The sequence below is a fragment of the Nyctereutes procyonoides genome, unplaced genomic scaffold (genome assembly GCF_905146905.1).
Source record: "Nyctereutes procyonoides isolate TBG_1078 unplaced genomic scaffold, NYPRO_anot_genome, whole genome shotgun sequence".
NCBI classification, from domain to species: domain Eukaryota; kingdom Metazoa; phylum Chordata; class Mammalia; order Carnivora; family Canidae; genus Nyctereutes; species Nyctereutes procyonoides.
The window spans coordinates 2031931-2050963 of NW_026575048.1; the positions used below are offsets into that span (position 1 = coordinate 2031931).

The following is a 19033-nucleotide window of genomic DNA, read 5'->3' on the forward strand; positions in this document are numbered from 1 at the left end:
GACACAGGAGGAGGGAGAAGCAGGCTCCATGCTGGGAGCCCGACGCAGGACTCGATCCCGGGACTCCAAGATCGTGAGCCACCCAGGGATCCCCACATCACTGTATTTTTTTTGTTTTAAGATTTTCTTTATTCATGAGAGACACAGAGACACAGGCAGAGGGAGAAGCAGGCTCCATGCAGGGAGCCCGATGTGGGACTTGATCCTAGGACCCTCGGATCACGACCTGAGCCAAAGGCAGACGCTCAACAATTGAGCCACTCAGGCATCCCTCATTGTATGTTTTTAACAGAGATGCTCTTCATCAAGCTGGGGGAGTGCCCCATCCCTATTTTCCAGAGAGGGTTTTTTTTTTTTTTTATCATGAAGCGGTGTTGAATTTTGTCAAATGCTTTTTCTGTACCTATTGATACGATCATATGATTTTTTTTGTGTGTGTTAACAAGGAAGTTGATTGCATTGGTCAACTTTTGAATATTGACCCAGCCTTGCATCCCCCAAATAGTCCATTTGCTTATAATTTATAACTTTTTATATATTGCTCAATTCTATTGCTAACATTATAAAGATTTTTGCATCTACGCTCATGAGGGTTATTGGTCTATAATTTTTTTTTCTTGTACTGTCTCTGGTTTTGGTACTGGGGTAATACCAACTTCATAAAGTGAGTTGGTAAATGTCCCTCCCTCTTCTTTCTCCTGGAAGAGGTGTGTAAAAAACTGGTGTTAATTTTTCTTTAAAAGTTTGGTAGCATTCTCTTGTGAGATCGTCTGGCCTGAAGTTTCCTTCCTAAGAGTTTTTAGGTTACACATCCAATCCCCTTAATTGTTACGAGGCTATGTCCTCTGTTTCATGTTGGGTCCATTGTGGTGGGTTGTGTTTTCCTCAGGAAGTGGCTCATTGGGTCTAAGTTTCAGATTTATTTATGCTATTAGGTGTTTTTTTTTTTTAATTTTTAATTTTTTTTTAGATTTTATTTATTTATTTGAGAGAGACAGAGCCCTAACAGGGTGAACAGCAGGCAGAGGCAGAAGAAGGAGACGCCTCACTGAGCAGGATGTGGGACACGGGACTCGATCCCAGGACCCCAGGATCATGACCAGAGCCGAAGGCAGACGCTTCACCGACTGAACCCCTCCAGGCGCCCCTATGAGGTGGTTTTAATTTTAAAAAAATCCACTCTTTTCCATGGGTTTTGTGACGTGTGTGGGGTCTGACAGTTTTTACAAAATTTGTCATCTGTCGTGACTCGTGTTTTCAGCCTAAATAAAAATGCTGCTTTGAATGTAGCTTTTTATGATCATCATCATATGTGTGCATCTTTCTTAAAGAGGCCCCTCCCCTGGGCAGCCCGGGTGGCTCAGCGGTTTAGCGCCGCCTTCAGCCCAGGGCGTGATCCTGGGGTCCTGGGATCGAGTCCTGCATCGGGCTCCCTGCATGGAGCCTGCTTCTCCCTCCTCCTGTGTCTCTGCCTCTCTCTATCTCTGTGTTTCTAATGAATAAATAAATAAAATCTAAAAAAAAATAGGCCCCCTCCCCTTCTCGGGCAGGAGCCAGGCTACAGAGAAGCCAGATCCACCCACCACAGAGACGCTGTGTTGACCCAAAACCCTGGGGGTGCAGTGAGTTTGGGCGTCGCGTGGGCTCGATCTCGACAGGTGGGGGACGAGAAGCAAACACCTTGAACTGGAACCCCGCACGGGGCGCGTGGAGGGGAGCGTGTGAGCCACAGGTGTTTCTGTCTGAAGTGACACGGGGTGGTGATGACCGCTCCTCCCGCTTTCCTCAATTCCCACCATCCTCATGCTTATTTTCTCAGAAGGAGAAGAGCAGAGCAGAACAGCCACAGCAGGGTCGGGATGGGGTGCTCGGGGTGAAGAGTTGCAAGGGCGTCCCGGCTGCTTCAGGGTTCCCACACCCCCCGCCGCCCTCCCGCAGGCCCGGGGATGTATTTCAAACAGGAAGCGCTTTGCAGATAACGCAGCAGACGCCAGGCTGATTTGCTGGGCAGCCTGACAGCCCAGGCCACGCTCGCCGCCCGTGGGGCTCGGCGGCCTCCCTAAATAGCAGCCATGCGGCTCCGGGGCGCAGTGTCCCCGTGGGTCCCCGACGGTCAGGACGCCCCCTCCGCCTGGTGTGCGCTGCAGGTAGGGACGCTCAGCCCGGTGCCCTGGCCGCCTCGGGGAGCAGGGGGGCCCCGCCAGTCTGAGGGGATACGATGGGCCGGGAGGTTCCAGACGCGGCCAGGGCGAGGACTCAGGTGGAGGGCGCACGTGGGGTCTGTTCTCGGGTCCCCCCGGAGGGTGCAATCGGCCGAAGGAACCTGGCACTAGACTTCCGAGGTCTGATCAGTTCAGGAGCTCCGGGTGGGAACTTCCCGGGCTGACGCAGGCCGGCGTGAGGGCTGCACGTTACCCGACGGCCCGGGGAGGGCTCCGAGGGGGCGCAGCATTTGCCCAAACCCCCGTGTGAAAGGTGTGAAGGTGGCCGTGCGGCTCGTCCCCGGGCAGCAGGAGCGGGCTGTGCCTGCCACCTGTGTGTGGGGCCGCGTGGACCGCGTGATGGGGACCCGAGGCCGGACCTCCTTCGGGCTCAGCTCAGCGGCAGGGCGGGCCACGTGTGCGGCTCGGCAGTCCCCGAGGCCAGAGCCGGTGGACGGGTCCCTTCCTCCCAGCCCAGCGGGCGCTCACAACTGGCCCTCGCTCCAGCCCCGAAGGAGGGGACTTAGGAATTTAAAAGCGCCCACGGGGAAGGCCCCGCGCGGCCCCCACCGGACTTCCCATCTGCTGGGACACGATCCCTGCTGGCAGAGCCGAGCTGGGGCCTTCCCTGCGGGTCCAGCTCATCCACGGGCTTGAGAAACCTGGCTGCCCCCTGAGAGGACGGGCAGTTTGCGGGAAGCTCCCTCTAGGGAAAGGCCTCTTCCTCCTTTGTGTGGGCCGTCCGGGTGCGCCCTGGGGAGAGCCCTTGTCACCGGGAAGGGAGCACCTGGGCGGGCGGGCGGCCGCTGGCGGAGCTCCCTGGGGCTTCCAGCTCGGCGCTCCTGCTCTCCGGTTCTCCGGTTCTCCGGCTGTAAGTGCTGGGCCCTGCCGCAGGTGCTCAGTGAAAACCTATGATTATAAGTTTGGCAAATTAAGCCACATTCCCTTCCTTTCTTTTCTTTTCTTTCTTTCTTTCTTTCTTTCTTTCTTTCTTTCTTTCTTTCTTTCTTTCTTTCTTTCTTTCTTTCTTTCTTTTCTTTCTTTCTTTCTTTTCTTTCTTTTCTTTCTTTCTTTCTTTCTTTCTCTTTCTTTCTTTTTCTTTCTTTCTTTCTTTCTTTCTTTCTTTCTTTCTTTCTTTCTTTTCTTCCTTTCTTCCTTTCTTCTTCTTTCTTTCAAAAGATTTTCTTTATTAATCACAAGAGGCAGAGAGGCAGAGACACAGGCAGAGGGAGAAGCAGCACCCACCCCCACCCCCCCCTCCCCCCGCCGCAGGGAGCCGGATGTGGGACTCAGGGTCCTGGGATCATGACGTGAGCTGAAGGCAGATGCTCAACCCCTGAGCCACCCAGGTGCCCCAAGCCAGATTATTTTTATTTTTTATTTATTTTTTTCAAGCCACATTATTTTTAATTGTCTACTTCATTTTCTCTTTCTCTCTCTCTTTTTAAAGATTTTATTTATTTGAGAGACAGAGAGTATTTCATTCTTATGATGAGCTTCTACTAATTTTTCCAAACTGAATTTCCCCTGGGAAATTCTGGCTTCCTGCGCTGGAGGGAGGGTGGGAACCTCTTGGTCTCTGGCTGGGAGATGGAGATAGGGTTCTTACAGAGGACCTGGAGGGGCTGTAGCTTCTCCGTTTACAAGCGGACTTCCTCTCCCTGGAGGACAGAGAAGAGCCAGGACTCCAGGCAGGGGCTCCCCCCAGGCCTGGCCTGCGCTCACCAGGAGATGCGGGGATGGTGAGCGGCCCTGGCCGCAGGGAGGGGTTCGCCCCTCGCCGCACCCCTTCTAGCTGCAAACTCCCATGTCAGCTTTTGACACCAGAGATGTTTAAAAAATCCAAGCCCCATTTGCATCCACAAATACCAAGAAGCAAGAATCCACAGGCTTGAGCTCAAATGTAGGTGGATCAAATGTTTATTGTGACTTTTAAAAAACTGAGATGCAATTTTTAAAAAAGACTTTATTTATTTATTCATGAGACACACAGAGGGAGGCAGAGACACAGGCAGAGGGAGAAGCAGGCCCCATGCGGGGTGTCCGATGCGGAACTCGATCCCGGGATCCCGGGGTCGCAGCCTGAGCTGAAGGCAGATGCTCAACTTCTGAGCCACCCAGGCGTCCCAAAACTGAGATACAATTGACCTACATTATATTATCATTACTGTAAAGAGCTACATTCTGAAAAGAACCCAAACGTTTGCTTCTCAGGCCGCAGCTAAGTTCCCTACAGTTAGAACACACTAGCCGAGAGGCCTGGCCGCTCCTCTGTCCGGAGACCGTTAGGAATTCCAGGACCCCGGTGGATGGCAGGGCCGTGAGCCACACCAGCTGGGGTCCCAGGCACTGGCCCCAGGAGTCCCGCATGGGCCTTAGGCATGAAGAGCCCTCACGGAACATGAAAACCCGTAGCTGGAGAACATGATGCTCCAGGTGTGGCTGGTGTGAACTCCTGCTCACCCACCCATTCCAGCACCCTGCGGGGCCCCCGGCGCTTTCCCAGCTGCAGGTGCGCTCACATGTCACCTGCTTCCACAGCAAGTTGCCAGCACGGGACACAAAGCCCAGCGACCGGGGAAGGTCAAAAGGGCCAAAGCTCATCCCTTTTTCTCTCTCCATGGCGAGGCTCACTGGTGCGGGTGCAGGTGCGGGTGGGCCGAGTGCTGGCATCCGGGTCCAGCCTCCAGCCACCGTTCCAGTGAGAAGCCCGGCCCTCGAGGCAGTTTCGGGAATGAGAGGAGATCCACGTGTCCATGTTTGGTAGGAAATAGCGGCTCCTTTCTCTATCAAGTGTGAACAAACACAGTGTAAAATCCCACTGCCTTCATGACGTGAGGAGGTGCTCAGTGCTCGGTGCTCGTGCTCGGTGCTCCAGTGGCTGGCAGGAGCCAAAGGGAGAGGTGAGGTGCGTCAGGGGGCCCAGGCCCAACCCCACCTTCCCACCTACCAGTGGGGTAATGCTGTTTCCCTCATCTTTGGTCCCCTGACCTGTGAGATGGGAGTGATGTGCTGACCTTTGATCATCAAAGTCTCAGGTGCTGGGTCTCTGGGGGCTGCCACCCATCCCCGGGGTGACTGTGTCCTGTGAGGAGCTGTGTCCTCCTGAGCCTTCTGGCTCTGTCCCCGTTGCACTCCCACTGGGGACTGGTGCTCAATGACAGGATGGACGAGCCAGGGCTGTACGTGGCGACACGGGTGAGCCCCGCAGCGTAACCCTGAGGGAAGCAGGTGGGGCTCAGCACGGGGCGCGCAGGCCCGGTGCCTTGGGAAGCTCGAGGCCAAGCACGCTGCACACCGTTCTGTTACGGACACACCTGCGCGCAGTCCTGCTCGGAAGCTGCGGGAGACACGCGATCGCGGAGCACGGCTCCCGGGGCCGCGGGGGCCTGGCCTGTGCTGGGGAGCTGGGCGGCTCTCCCGTCTGTTCTGGGCGCAGGGTCATAGCTTCCACAGGCCCACACGCGGGCCTTCGTGCGTGCTGAGTATCAGCCACAGGGCAGCAGGGGCAAGGGTTGGTGGCTGCCATAAGGATGGAGGCCCCAGGGTGGTGGCAGGGCAGGGCAGGGGAGGTGAAGGCGGGCCCACGAGGGACAGACAGGCCCTGACAGCTGCCCATGCCCTGGCCCCTGTTTTTAAGCTCCCGCCACTGTGTCCCCTTCCTTCATGCAGGAGCCACTGTCCCGCAGGTGCTCGTGATGAAGAGGGACCTGGCTCTGATGGGCCTGGCCTTCCTGTGGCTGCTTCCACTGGGACGTCCTCAGCAGACGGCGGAAGACGCTTGCTCCCTGCACATTCTCGTCCCGGGACTCAAAGGTAACCTGGACCAGGCCTCCCGAGGGTGTCTGAGGCCCGAGTGCTGGTGCGGCTGAAAGCTCGGGGTCTGAGCGCCGCGTGCCTCAGTTTCCCCATCTGCAAAATTAAGGCCGCACTATGTAATGTCTACACTCCCTTTGGCCAAGGGGTTCTGTAATTCTGAAGCTAGCCGCTTGTCTGTGCCTCAGCCCACAGGGACCCCATAAGGGCCACTGACGTTTGTTCCAAGCACCGCACACGCCGCCTCAAATGACTTTCAGAATGAGACGATCTCATCTGGCGCATTTTGCAGAGAAGGACATTTAGCGGTTTGCCAAATTGGGTCACAGAGCTGTGAAGTCAGGGCTCCTACGCTCGTTCCTGAGAGCTCTTAATTCTTTCTTTAAAAAACAAACAAAAAAACCCAAAAGCTGTCTGTGGTTGGTTTGCCTCTGATTTACCTCCAGGTGGAGCTTGCTCTGCAGACCAGACGTGGGGTGGGCACCAGCTGGCGGGCAAGTAGCACCCCGCATCTCCCCGGGTTTCTCCGCAGCGCACCCAAGAGATTCCAAACCTTGTGATTCCCAAGCAGGACCAGCTCCACAAGTCCAGGGGCCCAGGTCAAGATCAAAGTGTGGGCCTGTGTTCAAAAGGGATTTAAAAAGCCTTGAGACAGGGACAGGGCAGGTGCCCCACGGGGGGCTGGCAAGCTTGGGCGTCCTGCTCGGGACTCACACCGATTGCCTCCCCTGCCCCCAAATGCGGCCCCTCCCTTCCTGCTCCGACTGCAAGGACCCGGCCCCAGAGCCCGGTCTCTGCCAAATGGGCCTTTTGCGGTAATGCCGTCGGCATTCTCCATAAGGAGACCTTGGAGGAAGCAGACTTACATCTAGGGGCCATCGACCCGTGATGAGAATGACCGCCACCAAGGACGGAGCTGGACATCCCCGGGGTCCAGGCCCTTGTGAGGGCGGATGGGGTCGGCGAGGGCAGGCTCCAGACAGGGGAGGACAGGCAGGTGGCCTCAGTGAGCCGGGCCGGAGTGGGCTTCTTGGAAGAGGATGAGGCCTCTATGAACCCTGCTCCGTGTAGGACATTGTCCTCCAGCAAGTGAACAGGACGGGCCCCCAGGTCATGCAGAAGCCACGTGGGATGTTTCGGGGCTGCAGGGGTGCATTCCAGACCCTGCGATGAAAAAAATCAGCAGTATTGTCCCCTAGTCTGGATGGCCGTAGTCTGTCCACACCCGTGGGACAATTCCAGTAGTGAAACTTCCTTTTTTTTTTTTTAAGGTTTATTTATGTATTTGAGAGAGAGAGAGAGAGAGAAGGAGCGTGGTGGGGGGAGGAGCAGACAGAGGGAGAGAGTCCCAAGCAGACTCCGTGCTGAGGGTGGAGCCCGACACAGGGCTCAGGCCGGAGATCATGACCTGAGTCGAAACCAAGAGTCGGACGTTCAACCGACTGAGCCACCAGGCACCCTGAGAAGCTTCCTGAAGTCCTTTCAATCGGGTGTGTTGTTCTCTCCAGCTTGGCTGAGGTATGGTTGACAAGTAAAAGTTGCGTGTGTTCAAGGTAAACGTTAAATCCACGGACACGTTGTGGGGTGATGTCATTAGCCTGCCCGTCACCTCACTGCGTCCCATTCTGTGTGTGGGGGGTTGGGGCGAGGACCAGGGGTCTCCTCCTGGCCCAGGAGCAAGGCGACCTAACACACGCCTCCGGGGACCTTCTCCTCGGCGGCATGACTTTGCCGCTTCCCCTCTTGCTATGGGGTGACGTCCCTGTGGACGCAGGTGCCGGAGAGCCAGGAGCATCCACGGCCCTCCCTCAACTGGCCGCAAAGACATCCAAGTACCTGCACCAAGTACCTGACGTGCGTCTTCCCTGTTGGGTCGAGAATGAGCCCAGATGCCATCCAGGCAGAAAGCTTTGTGCCGTGGGTCTTCACGGGATCGGCAGGGAGGCAGCAAGGGGTGAACGCCGGCCACCGTCCTTCGCTTCCTTGAGGGAGGAGAGGGCCGGGTGTCAGTGAGGGGGAATGAGCGGGACTCGTGGATGTTAGCCACTCCCGCTAGAGAAATGCCTCGTCCCTTCCAACTGTGTACGGCTAATCGGTCCCAAATCAACACCTGGTAAAGGGGAGGGCGTGGGAGAGGACATCGGGCTCCCTGCGCAGACAGTACGGAACGTGTGTAAGTCCTGGGGGAGAGGCTTATGGCGATACGGTCCTGGGTCCTTGCAGCAGGGCCACCGCTCTGCAGGTCCCCGGAGACCCGCGGCCGACAGCCCCCTCGGGCCCTGCCCACTACGACCAGCGCTCCAAGGCAGCTTCGTGCTTGAGAAGCACACATAGGGCTCGGCCCCAAGGAGGAGGCCCAGCTCACTAGGAGACAGCGGGCCCGGGAGGCACCTTGCCACCGACGGCTCCTGTGGTCTCCCGCGCTGCCCCCCACCCCCCGGGTGTGGGTGCGAACAGTGAGGGACCCGCCCAAGTTCCTTCCAGTAACACCCACGTGGTGTCTTCCAGGACCCAGGGCACCCCATCCTCGGGGCTGGGGCGTTTACACCACCCAGGCACTAGGGAGGCTCTCTGGATGCTCCCGCCACAGGGACCACGGCGGAGCTCGGGGCGCCTGCCCCCCAGGACTGGCCGAGACACACGGGCCAGTACGACCGATCGTCCGTGAAGCAGAATCTTGGGGAGCAGAGCACGGTGTTTGAGGGATTTTCTGATGATCTGAGAGAGACAAAAGCCATGTGAGGTCACAGTCCTAGGAAGTCCTGTTTTTAAGGGTGTAGTTTTCCTGTTTCCTGCCTCAGGGAGAGGAGTGGTGCGTGGCGAGCTCATTCCGTTCGTGTTTCTCGCTGGGCTATCCACGTGTCTCCAAGCATTGCTGTTGTAATAATTTCCTTTTTCAAGAAAGGTGAAGTACCCAGAGATTTAAGGGCCACGAATGTGCGCTAAGCACGTGTCAGCCCACCCTCCGACGGGAGGGAGGCCGGGTGGAGCCTTCAGGGCGGTGGCCGGAAGGTGACAGTGACTCGCCAGCCCGGTCTTCTAGGTTTGTTGGCACTCACTTTGCCTTTTCACTTTGTTTACTTCAGTTTCTATGGACTGTCCCCTCCTTCGGCCCCACCATCAGTTTTGGGAATCTCACTGGGGGATCTGCAACGCCGGCGAAGGCCTCACCAAGTGTGAGCACCTGGGGAGGATCGCAGGGAGCTGAAGTTCCTAGATGTTGGCAGGGCTGCGCGTACCGGGGCGGGGGGGCCCCCGTGTGCTCTCGCGGGGCGGGGGGCGGCCCGGCGGGGAGGCGGACGAGCCCTGTGATGGGGAAAAGGTCCTGGTCGCTGGAGACAAGAGTCAGCGGCGAGGGGCCCAGGAGGAGCAACCTGGAGACTCAGGTGAGGAGGTGGCCGTGAACACCTGGGCTCCAGGAGGAGACCCACGGAGGACGGCTTTCAGGACGGGACGTCATTTGCAACCGCATTCCGCCTGTTGGTGGCTTTGAGAAGGGATGTAACGTACTCGGATCTGTGTTTTAGGAAGACGGCTCTGGTGTGGGTTCGAGTTGGGGGGACAGGGAGGGTGGGGGGACCTTGGTGTCTGCCCTCGGGCCTCCCGGCTCTGCCCCCGCCACACCCTGCCCTGCTTCCGCGGTGTCTCCACGTTGTGCAAACATCGGTCCCGTGTGAGCCGAGTGAGGACGGTCCCCAGAGCTGCACGAGCCTCAGGGCGGCCCGCCTGGGACAGAACGTGGGGAGGACAGGGACTGGGCCCGTCATACGTCAGAGCCGGGTGGAGGCTTTGCTGATGAGGGAGGCAGAGTGACTGCCACGCCCAGGGCTTGCCGTCCGGGACAATCGGTGTGTCGGCCAGAACTGGGAAAGTCGCAGGAGGGACTCATCCCCGGGGAAGCCATCAGGGCAGGGTGTGGCGTGCCAGGTGTGGGCTATCAGGAGACAAGGAGCGCGAGTCCCCGTTTCAGTTCTGAATGAGATAAGCAACAGGTTGGGAATAGCAGGTGGCTGCGCGATAAAGCCTGGGGGGCGTGCAGCTCGGCTGAGAGGACACACCTGGCAGCGAACCCGAGTCCGGTGGCTCCGTGTGCTGCAGGTGGGGGGGGGGTGGCGCGTGCTGCGGGGACCAGGGGATGCCGATGTGAGCACCTGTTAATACCCCCAGGTGCATCAGCCAGATGCAGGGCGAGAGGCCAGGGGGACACCTGGCCATGGGGCATCCCCGAGACCCCTGCTCTCCTCATGCTGCCGTGAGGGCGGAGGGGCAGCAGGGCAGGCAGGGGGGGTTTCAGGGAGCGCTGTGCGCCAGCGGGCAAGCTAGCCCACAGGGATCACTGGAGGGACACCTTGTCCCTGGAGGGGTGAGGAGGGCCCGGAATCAGAGTCCCGATGCAGATTTGGGCAGGAAGCCCCGGAGCCCTCGGTGATGGAGGTGGGAAGAGGCCCGGAAGCGCCTGGGGACGGGAGCGGTCAGGAGGAGACAGGAGATCTCCGGGCCCGGCTGGCCTGCTGCGGCTCCTCCACACATCGCACTGGATCCGGGCTCAGAGGAGCTCCTAAACGCGCTGACTTCTTCCACAGGGGATGCCGGAGAGAAGGGAGACAAAGGCGCGCCCGGACGGCCTGGAAGAGTCGGCCCCACGGGAGAGAAAGGTACCTGCCGCCCCTCGGCCCCGCCACCCGGCTCTTCTCAGCCCCTCCGCCTTCTGCCCAAGAGGCACAGCCGGTGCTCCGGCTCCCGCAGGTCCACAGGTGGGGGGGGGTGCGGGGATCCGAGAGGAATCTGACACCGTGTCGTGAGCCAGGGCGCAGAGAGGGCGCCTCGCCCTCCAGGAAGCCCCCCGCGTCCTGGGAGCGGCACGTAGCGGGGTGGTCACGTGCATGCAAACCGGCCCAGACCCTCTGCAGCCTCACCTGCAGCACGGGGGTCATTTGTGAGCGTTACCTATACGTGCAATTGAGAGGGTGTGCAAGAAAGTCTGGAGGGGTGGCGCAATTATGGAGAGGTGCAGACAGTGTTGGAGGTGTGCCTAACGTCGTGGGCGTGTGCAAGCAGTTGAGGAGGCGTGCGAGCAGTGATGGGGGTGTGCGAGTGCACAGTGATGTGCAAAAATTGATGGGGGTGTGCGAGCAGTTGAGGCATGCAAGCAGTGACGGAGGCGTATAAATAGATAAGCAGGTGTGCAAGCAGACAAGGAGGCGTGCAAAGGACCGGGTGGGTGGAGTCGGTGGGGTGTGGGGTGACATGGTGCTGGGGGCACCTGTGGTCCCAGACCCTATGTGCTGAATCCGTTTCCTTCTCCATAAAAGCGCATTTCTCCATCTGCCCGGGGGCGCGGGGTCCCACGGAAAGAGACTGTACAGGCCACGGGGCCGTGCAGTGGACGTTGAGGCGCTCGGTCAGCGTCCGCAGTCTGCGCCCCTCGTCACGCCGCCGCCCTCCGACTGGCCCCGGCCCACCCCTAAGGCCCGAGAGCGAGTCTCCAGTGTCCAGTCACTGTGACAGCGCATGGAGAGGCCACGGAGCGTAGATATCCAGGCCCACGCGCTGTTTTGTCACCTCCTGGAGATCCAAGTACGGACCTTCTCCTCTGACGTCCGAGCGACAGGTCGGACTGTGCGCACGGGGACCGCTTGTCCCCTCTCGGGCCCAGGGCATTTCTCTTGCCACCCTCCGCTCGCCCCCGTGACATTTAGTTCTTGTTTTCCTCTTTACTCACAAAAAGATCAATTAAAAATTTCAACAAACTCTCCTCCTAGCTCAAAGTTCGCCGGATATAGAAACAGCTCGAGTGGGTGCTCCCCTCCCGGCCCCAGCTCCCTGGGACCCGCCCCACCCACCGCCCTCCTCTGTGGGGTGCACTACTCTTTACGGGGGTGGCTCATGCATCAGCAGGCAGGCTGCGGTCCTCCCCGCCCTTGGGTACGACCTCCTGCACCGCGTCCGGATGGGCCTGTCGCCCTGGTTCACACGACAGTCCGCCCCGGGGATCATCCTGCGGGAGCAAGACATGTGTCCCTCATCCTCGTGCGGTCCTGCTGCTCCGTGGGGAGCGTCCACTGCTCTCCTATCCCGGGACAGGGGCCCCCCCGCATCGTTAACCGGCAGGGTAAGTGCCGGGCAGCGTAGGTGCCAGAACACGCGCGGGGGCGCTGCAGATGCGGGTGGATGTGGCCCCTGGAGGTGGAGACACAGGACTTGGGGACTTAGGGCAGCTGCCAGGCCGGGGGCAGTGACGTGGCGCCGGAGGGCTGACCTCAATGCTCTCGGGACCACCGCAGGACAGTCACTGTCGGGCATTCAGGGTCATTTGAGTTCCTTTTCTGTCCTTTGCTTCTTCTCTTTCTCCTCCTCCTCCTCCTCCACCTCCTCCTACTCTTTCTCCTCCACCACCTCCTCCTCCACCTCCTTCTCCTCCTCTACCACCTCCTCCTCCACCACCTCCTCCACAACCTCCACCTCCTCCACCACCACCTCCTCCTCTTCCATCTTCTCCTCCTCTTCCACCACCATCTCCTCCTCCTCCACCACCTCATCCTCCTCCTCCTCATCCTCCTCCACCACCACCTCCTCCTCCTCTACCACCACCTCCTCCTCCTCCTCCTCCTCCTCCTCCTCCACCACCACCACCACCTCCTTCTCTTCCATCTTCTCCTCCTCCTCCACAACCTCCACCTCCTCCTCCACCACCTCCTCCTCTTCCATCTTCTCCTCCTCTTCCATCTTCTCCTCCTCCTCCACCACCATCTCCTCCTCCTCCACCACCTCCTCCTCCTCCTCCTCATCCTCCTACACCACCACCTCCTCCTCCTCTACCACCTCCTCCTCCTCCTCCTCCTCCTCCTCCTCCACCACCACCTCCTCCTCTTCCATCTTCTCCTCCTCTTCCACCACCATCTCCTCCTCCTCCACCACCTCATCCTCCTCCTCCTCATCCTCCTCCACCACCACCTCCTCCTCCTCTACCACCTCCTCCTCCTCCTCCTCCTCCTCCTCCTCCACCACCACCACCTCCTCCTCTTCCATCTTCTCCTCCTCCTCCACAACCTCCACCTCCTCCTCCACCACCTCCTCCTCTTCCATCTTCTCCTCCTCTTCCACCACCATCTCCTCCTCCTCCACCACCTCATCCTCCTCCTCCTCATCCTCCTCCACCACCACCTCCTCCTCCTCTACCACCTCCTCCTCCTCCTCCTCCTCCTCCTCCTCCACCACCACCACCTCCTCCTCTTCCATCTTCTCCTCCTCCTCCACAACCTCCACCTCCTCCTCCACCACCTCCTCCTCCTCCTCCTCATCCTCCTACACCACCACCTCCTCCTCCTCTACCACCTCCTCCTCCTCCTCCTCCTCCACCACCACCTCCTCCTCTTCCATCTTCTCCTCCTCCTCCACCACCATCTCCTCCTCCTCCACCACCTCATCCTCCTCCTCCTCATCCTCCTCCACCACCACCTCCTCCTCTTCCATCTTCTCCTCCTCCTCCACCACCTCCACCTCCTCCTCCACCACGTCCTCCTCTTCCATCTCCTCCTCCTCCTCCTTCTTTTTTGGTTGTCTTTTTCTATCTTAAAAAAAATCCTTATGGGTTCTTTTTCTTCTTGATATGTAAGATAGTTTCGTACTTATATTTTCTGTGCGTGTCTCTGAATAGTTCCTTAGTTAAGTTGCCAGAAGTGGAATTAGGAACTTTAAAAAGGCTATCTGCACATTCATTCTTACGTTGGTCCGTGTACTTCCCGCTAAAAACAATCTTCCCGTGTTTTCAGGAACACTCTCCATCCGTGTGCTGAGCAAATGCAGGAGGGAGTGAGGCGGGGGCTCTGCTCCTGGGGCCCCTGCGAGAAACAACGAGGTAGTGGCTGTTGGGTAGAAGCCAGCCAAGCTGACTCAGGGAAGGGCTGACCGGGGCCGGCGGGGCGGGCTCTGCGGTCTGCTTACTCCGTGGGGTCCGTCTTCCCATCTGCGGTGCTGGAACTGCTTCACAAAGTCCTTGGGTTGGGATAAGTAAAAGTATCTCAGAACTAATTAGTGCTTGCAGTTTCTATCTTATTATTATCCTTCTTATGAAAGTGGGAAGTGCTGTGATATATTGTCTTATTTTATTACTGAACTAATTATGAAATTTGCACAACGGTAAAAGGGGATGTTCCTCTACTTTTCTGTGTGGGTGATTTTATACTTTGCAGTCAGGAAGTGGATAGCCCCCCTCCTCCAGACAGTCACAAATTCATTTCACGATCATATTTCATCGGTGTTTTTTCAAAGTAGCGATGTTTGAGCTCAGCAAGCAAGTGGCAGTAAAGTCCTACCTTCATTAAGCAACTGCCTTGCTTCAAATTTTTCCAACATACGCTTGTGATAAAAGTTTATATATACCTGAAGTGGTGAGAAAATCATCCACAATAAAATCATCCAGAGATTGCCACTTAATTTAGTATATTTCCTTTTTGGTGCCTTTCCCCCCTGCTTTGTTCTAATTGTATTGTTCACATAAATTTGCATCTTATTTCTTAAATTTAATGTCAAATTTCAATGTAACCATTTTTCATGCTGTGAAGCCACTTTAAATGGATGCCCAAGGGGATCCCTGGATGGCTCAGCAGTTTGGGGCCTGCCTTTGGCCCAGGGCATGATCCTGGGTCCCAGGATGGAGTCCCACCTCGGGCTCCTGGCATGGAGCCTGCTTCTCCCTCCTCCTGTGTCTCTGCCTCTCTCTCTCTCTCTGTCTATCATGAATAAATAAATAAACAGATCTTAAAAAAAAAAGATAAATGGATGCCCAATATCCACTAGTAACTTAAAATCCCAGCGCCGAGGGCCTGTTCTAGTGTGGAGGCCTCCGTGGGGCTAGGGTGCGAGAGACCGGCCTGGCCCCTGCTGTTCGCAGCCCCAGGCCAGCAGTGGCCAGGTCGCCCGGTGCGACTCCCTGGACACGCCAGGCCCCGCGTCAGCGAGCGTTGGGGCCGTCAGGGCTCTGGCACCGCCGCTGACGAATGAGCAGCTTTGGCTTGGGGTTTCGCGAAGTGCAGATTACGGAGAACACGGCAACCCAAGCGCGTGTGTTTGGATGACTGAGTAGTGGCAGCAGTTATGCAGAAATGTAGGAAGTATCCTTTTTTGGGTGATTTTTAAGAAGATCGGCCATAGCGTGACACATGGAAGAGGATAAAACGGGATACAAGAACAGACACGTGACTCATTAAAATATTCACAAAGAGACACAGAGAAGGGATGGAAAAGAAACCAAAATATTAGTAGTAGGTATTTCTGGGCTGTAGGATTATAGGCATGTAAAGTTTTCTGTCTCACTCCTGTGTTTTTGGTATTCTCGGCAAGGGCATGTGCTAATTTTCGATGTCAGCACGTATTTATAACCGGAGGCACGGACGCCCCACACGCTGACGCTGGGCTCGGGGTCCCGCTGGCTGTGCAGAGCTGTGGGCCACCTCGGAAGTGTCACCCCCCGCCCCCCGGCAGGAAAGCTCCCAGGAAGGATGGCCTCAGCTCCCGTGGCCTCCGCGGACCCCGCTGGGCTCCCGTTTCAGCCCGAGTCAGTTTTATTTTGCGATGGTTGTTCCTACCAGTGATACTCTATGGAATTGTTGGAAGACTACAGCTCCTGTTTCTTCTCTGGCTGGCGTATAATCAGTGTGAGGAACGCCCTGCAGATATTTCGGGACTGCTCTGTTTTCAGAATTGCTCACCGGCCTTGGTCTCTGTGGGCTTTTCCACACTCTGGTTTGTCCTGCGGGGCGGGAGGGGGACCCCTCCTCTGTGTCTAGTGTCCCATCAAGGACCTTCCTGCCGTGGGACACCCTGCCCCCTCAGCCCCCCCCACCTGCCACAGTGATGCTGGGTGCCTGTCCTCTCCCTGCTGATGGCTCCTGGGACGCACGCCCGTCTGTGGGGAGAACAGAGGGCAGGGTGGCGGCCACGGCGGGCGGGGGGCCCCAACACATGTCACTGCACCTGTTCAGGCAGCGGCGGCTGGGCGAGGTGGGGCCTGCTGGGCTCCCAGGGGCACAGTAGGGCAGGATCACAGGCCCCGCAGACTCACTGGGGAGGGGAGGCCGGGGTCTTGCAGACCCCTGGTAGCCCCGACACCAGCACTCGCTTCGCCCCCATGACTCTGCTCTGAAGCCTTCCTCGGTTGTCATCTGACTGTGCCTTCCCCTCCCGAGCCTGGGCCACGGGCAGGGGTGCTCCCGCTTGGGCACAGTGTCACGGTGGCTGTTCGGGGGCCCAGAGCCTCCCTCCGGCGTCTCGACTGACAGCCGCAAAAATGATCACATGTCGTGTCCTGTCCTCAGCTTCTTCCAACCCTACATTTTTCATTTCATTTGAGTTGTGTGAGTTCTGGCAACACCCCTGAGCCTCCTGTCCTTCTGGCACGTTCTCTGGGTGATGCCCAACCCTTCTCTCTGTTCATCACTGCAGGGTGGGGCCCTTCCTTGGGTGTCTGTGAGTCATTTTGCATAAATGCCGCAGAGCAGGGCTTCCTCCCCTCTGGATGGATCTGTGGTCCCAAATCCTGCCTCTCCCTCAGTCCCTCCTTCACATCTTGGACAAACTCACCTCCAGGGCAGGCAAGAGGCAGCAGGAGCTGCTGATACGGGGCCTGCTGCTCCTCCCAGTGAGACAGCTCCTTCTTCATGGGCTGCTGGACGTGGGGATGGTCCCTTGTCATCCACTAGCTCCCTGCCTACCGCCCACTGCTCACCCAGACCCCGGGTGGGAGCTGGCCCAGGGTGCCCTGTTCTCTGGGTCTCATCCTGTTCTCTGGGTCCCAGGGGCTCTCACTGGGGGTGGGGGCGGTGCTTCCTCCTGGCACCCCACCTTGCTGTTGGCTTCCAGTGGGCACGTCCCTTGCCTTTTGCCTCCACAGCTAATTGCTCTCCCTCCCCTTCTCCCCATTCTTTTTTATTTTTCATGCTCTGTTTAAAAGACAATATATTATGTTCCAGCTAAGGTAGAAAATTTTGGGCAAGGAAAAATATTAGATGTATATATAAGTGAGGTTATTCAAATGCGATTCATGCTGTGAGGCTCTGTGCATGTGGCGGGGTGATCTGCAAAGGTAGCTGGAGCCCTCACAGCGGTGCCAGAGGAAGACGCAGCCACTCACACCAGTGGTTCTTAAGCGCATTATTTTCCTCGTGAAGCAGTGCAAGTGTACGTACTGGGGAGCACATGCAGGCAGAGCAGGTCCTGGGGGCTCACGGGCATCATGGACCCCCCTGCCCCGACACCTACTCTTAGGGCTTTGCAGGGCAAGAAGACCACGGGACTCCGAATCCATCCCAGAAAACACATCAACTGCTTAGACTCATGAACTGTCCCTGACACTGAGGGTCGAGGGACAACTCTCCTGGGATCCTGGGAGGTGGCCCGGCTAGTGACTGGCCCTTTATGGCAACTCCTGACAGGCATGTGGTGGGCACCCCAGGACCCCAGGCCTGTTTCTTTATTCACTGGGCTCCATGCAAGGTCACGGCCAGTGGGGCAGTGAGTGGGGCCCACTCACTTCCATCTTGGTGACTCCAGGGCCTCATGTGAGATGTGGGACATGGAAGGTCCTTGATCAATTGAAAAATATCTTGAAATTCAGTATCTTTGACTGTCTTCAGGTCTCTGGTGACCCTGGCCACCGTGCTGAGGGTCCCGGGGTGCGTACACGTGTCCCCGCCCCGGGTGGTAGAGGACAGGTCCGCGGCCAAGGCTCCGGCCACGCTAAGCTGGGCTGTCTGCAGTTTGCTGACCATGAGGCTTAGCTTCGCCGATGCTTCTCAAACTGTGGTGCACGCGGAACCAGCTGGGAACTCGTTGAAATGCAGCTTGGGTTCGGAGGGCGGCTGAGAGGCGGGCATCGGTCGGCAGCTGCCCTGGAGGTGCTGCTCATGATGCTGCCCTGGGACGTGTGCTGCGGGTGGGTCCTGAGCATCTGCATGCCCTTCCCTGTGGCTGCACCTACACCTTCACATGCACCTGCACGCCCTCCCCTGCAGCTGCACCTACACCTGCACCTGCACCTGCACGCCCTCCCCCGTGGCTGGGCCTACACCTGCACCTACACACCCTCCCCTGTGGCTGCACCTACACCTGCACCTGCACTTCATCCCCCGTGGCTGCACCTACACCTGCACCTGCACGCCCTCCCCCATGGCTACACCTACACCTGCACCTGCACTCCTTCCCCTGCGGCTGCACCTGCACCTACATGCCCTGCCCCGTGGCTGCACCTACACCTGCACCTGCATGCCCTCCCCCGTGGCTGCACCTGTACCTGCACGCCCTTCCCCCTGGCTGCACCTACACCTGCACCTGCATGCCCTCCCCTGCAGCTGCACCTACACCTGCACATGCACGCCCTCCCCTGCGGCTGCTCTGCTCCTCTTAGCTTCCCCCAAATGCAGCTGCGTCCAAGTGGGGCTGGGCTGCAGGAGGGATGGCTCCTTGGCTGACTTGCCCCGTGTTGGGGGATCTCAGGCCAGCACTCGGAGCAGCCCCCTGCCGGGGAACTCAAAAGAAAGTGCGGGCAAGCTGATGGATGCGTTTTCTGAAATAACAGAGGCAGGCTGAAGGGTCTGCAGAAACCGCCTGCTGTCCTGTGTCCTTTATTGAAAGGAGAAGACTTCCCCCATGCCGAGTGTGCACAGCTCTGTGGCAACAGTACAGAACTGGCTTTGCTGACACGGCCTGCGACCTGTGTCACCACGGTTTTCAAGGCCCCTCATTCCCAGATGAGCTGCTAAGACAGGATTAGGGAGGCGCCTGGGCCACCTGTCTGAGGAGCTGGGGACTCTCCTGGCAGGTGGAGGGTGACCCTACGTCAGGTACAGGCTTTCTGGGCTCTGCACCGTGCCCGTTACCCTTCATGAAAAATCGCTGGGGAAGCTGAATTCTGAGTGCTCTATTTGCCCCGTCTCCACTTCAAAGGACTGCATGAGATCTTCATTAAAATTAATAAGAATTACGTGCCTGCTGCGAGCTGCTCCAGTTCTTTCGTTCCT

The 19033-nt window shown here is 57.9% G+C and overlaps 1 protein-coding gene across 6 annotated transcripts in view; it reads left to right on the forward strand.

Moving 5' to 3' along the window:
* The first annotated feature begins 2036 nt into the window (after positions 1 to 2036).
* COLEC11 (collectin subfamily member 11) overlaps positions 2037 to 19033 on the forward strand; it is a 29159-nt gene continuing 12162 nt past the window's right edge. For 4 of the 6 annotated variants that reach the window (XM_055327451.1, XM_055327452.1, XM_055327453.1 and 1 more), the window contains exons 1-2: positions 2037 to 2147; positions 5874 to 6017. In XM_055327451.1, the coding sequence (XP_055183426.1) occupies positions 5900 to 6017 (118 nt within the window). In that variant the 5' untranslated portion in view covers positions 2037 to 2147; positions 5874 to 5899. Of the gene's footprint in view, positions 2148 to 5873; positions 6018 to 10600; positions 10673 to 19033 lie in introns of all 6 variants that reach the window. The other 2 variants (XM_055327449.1, XM_055327450.1) reach the window with 1 other exon arrangement.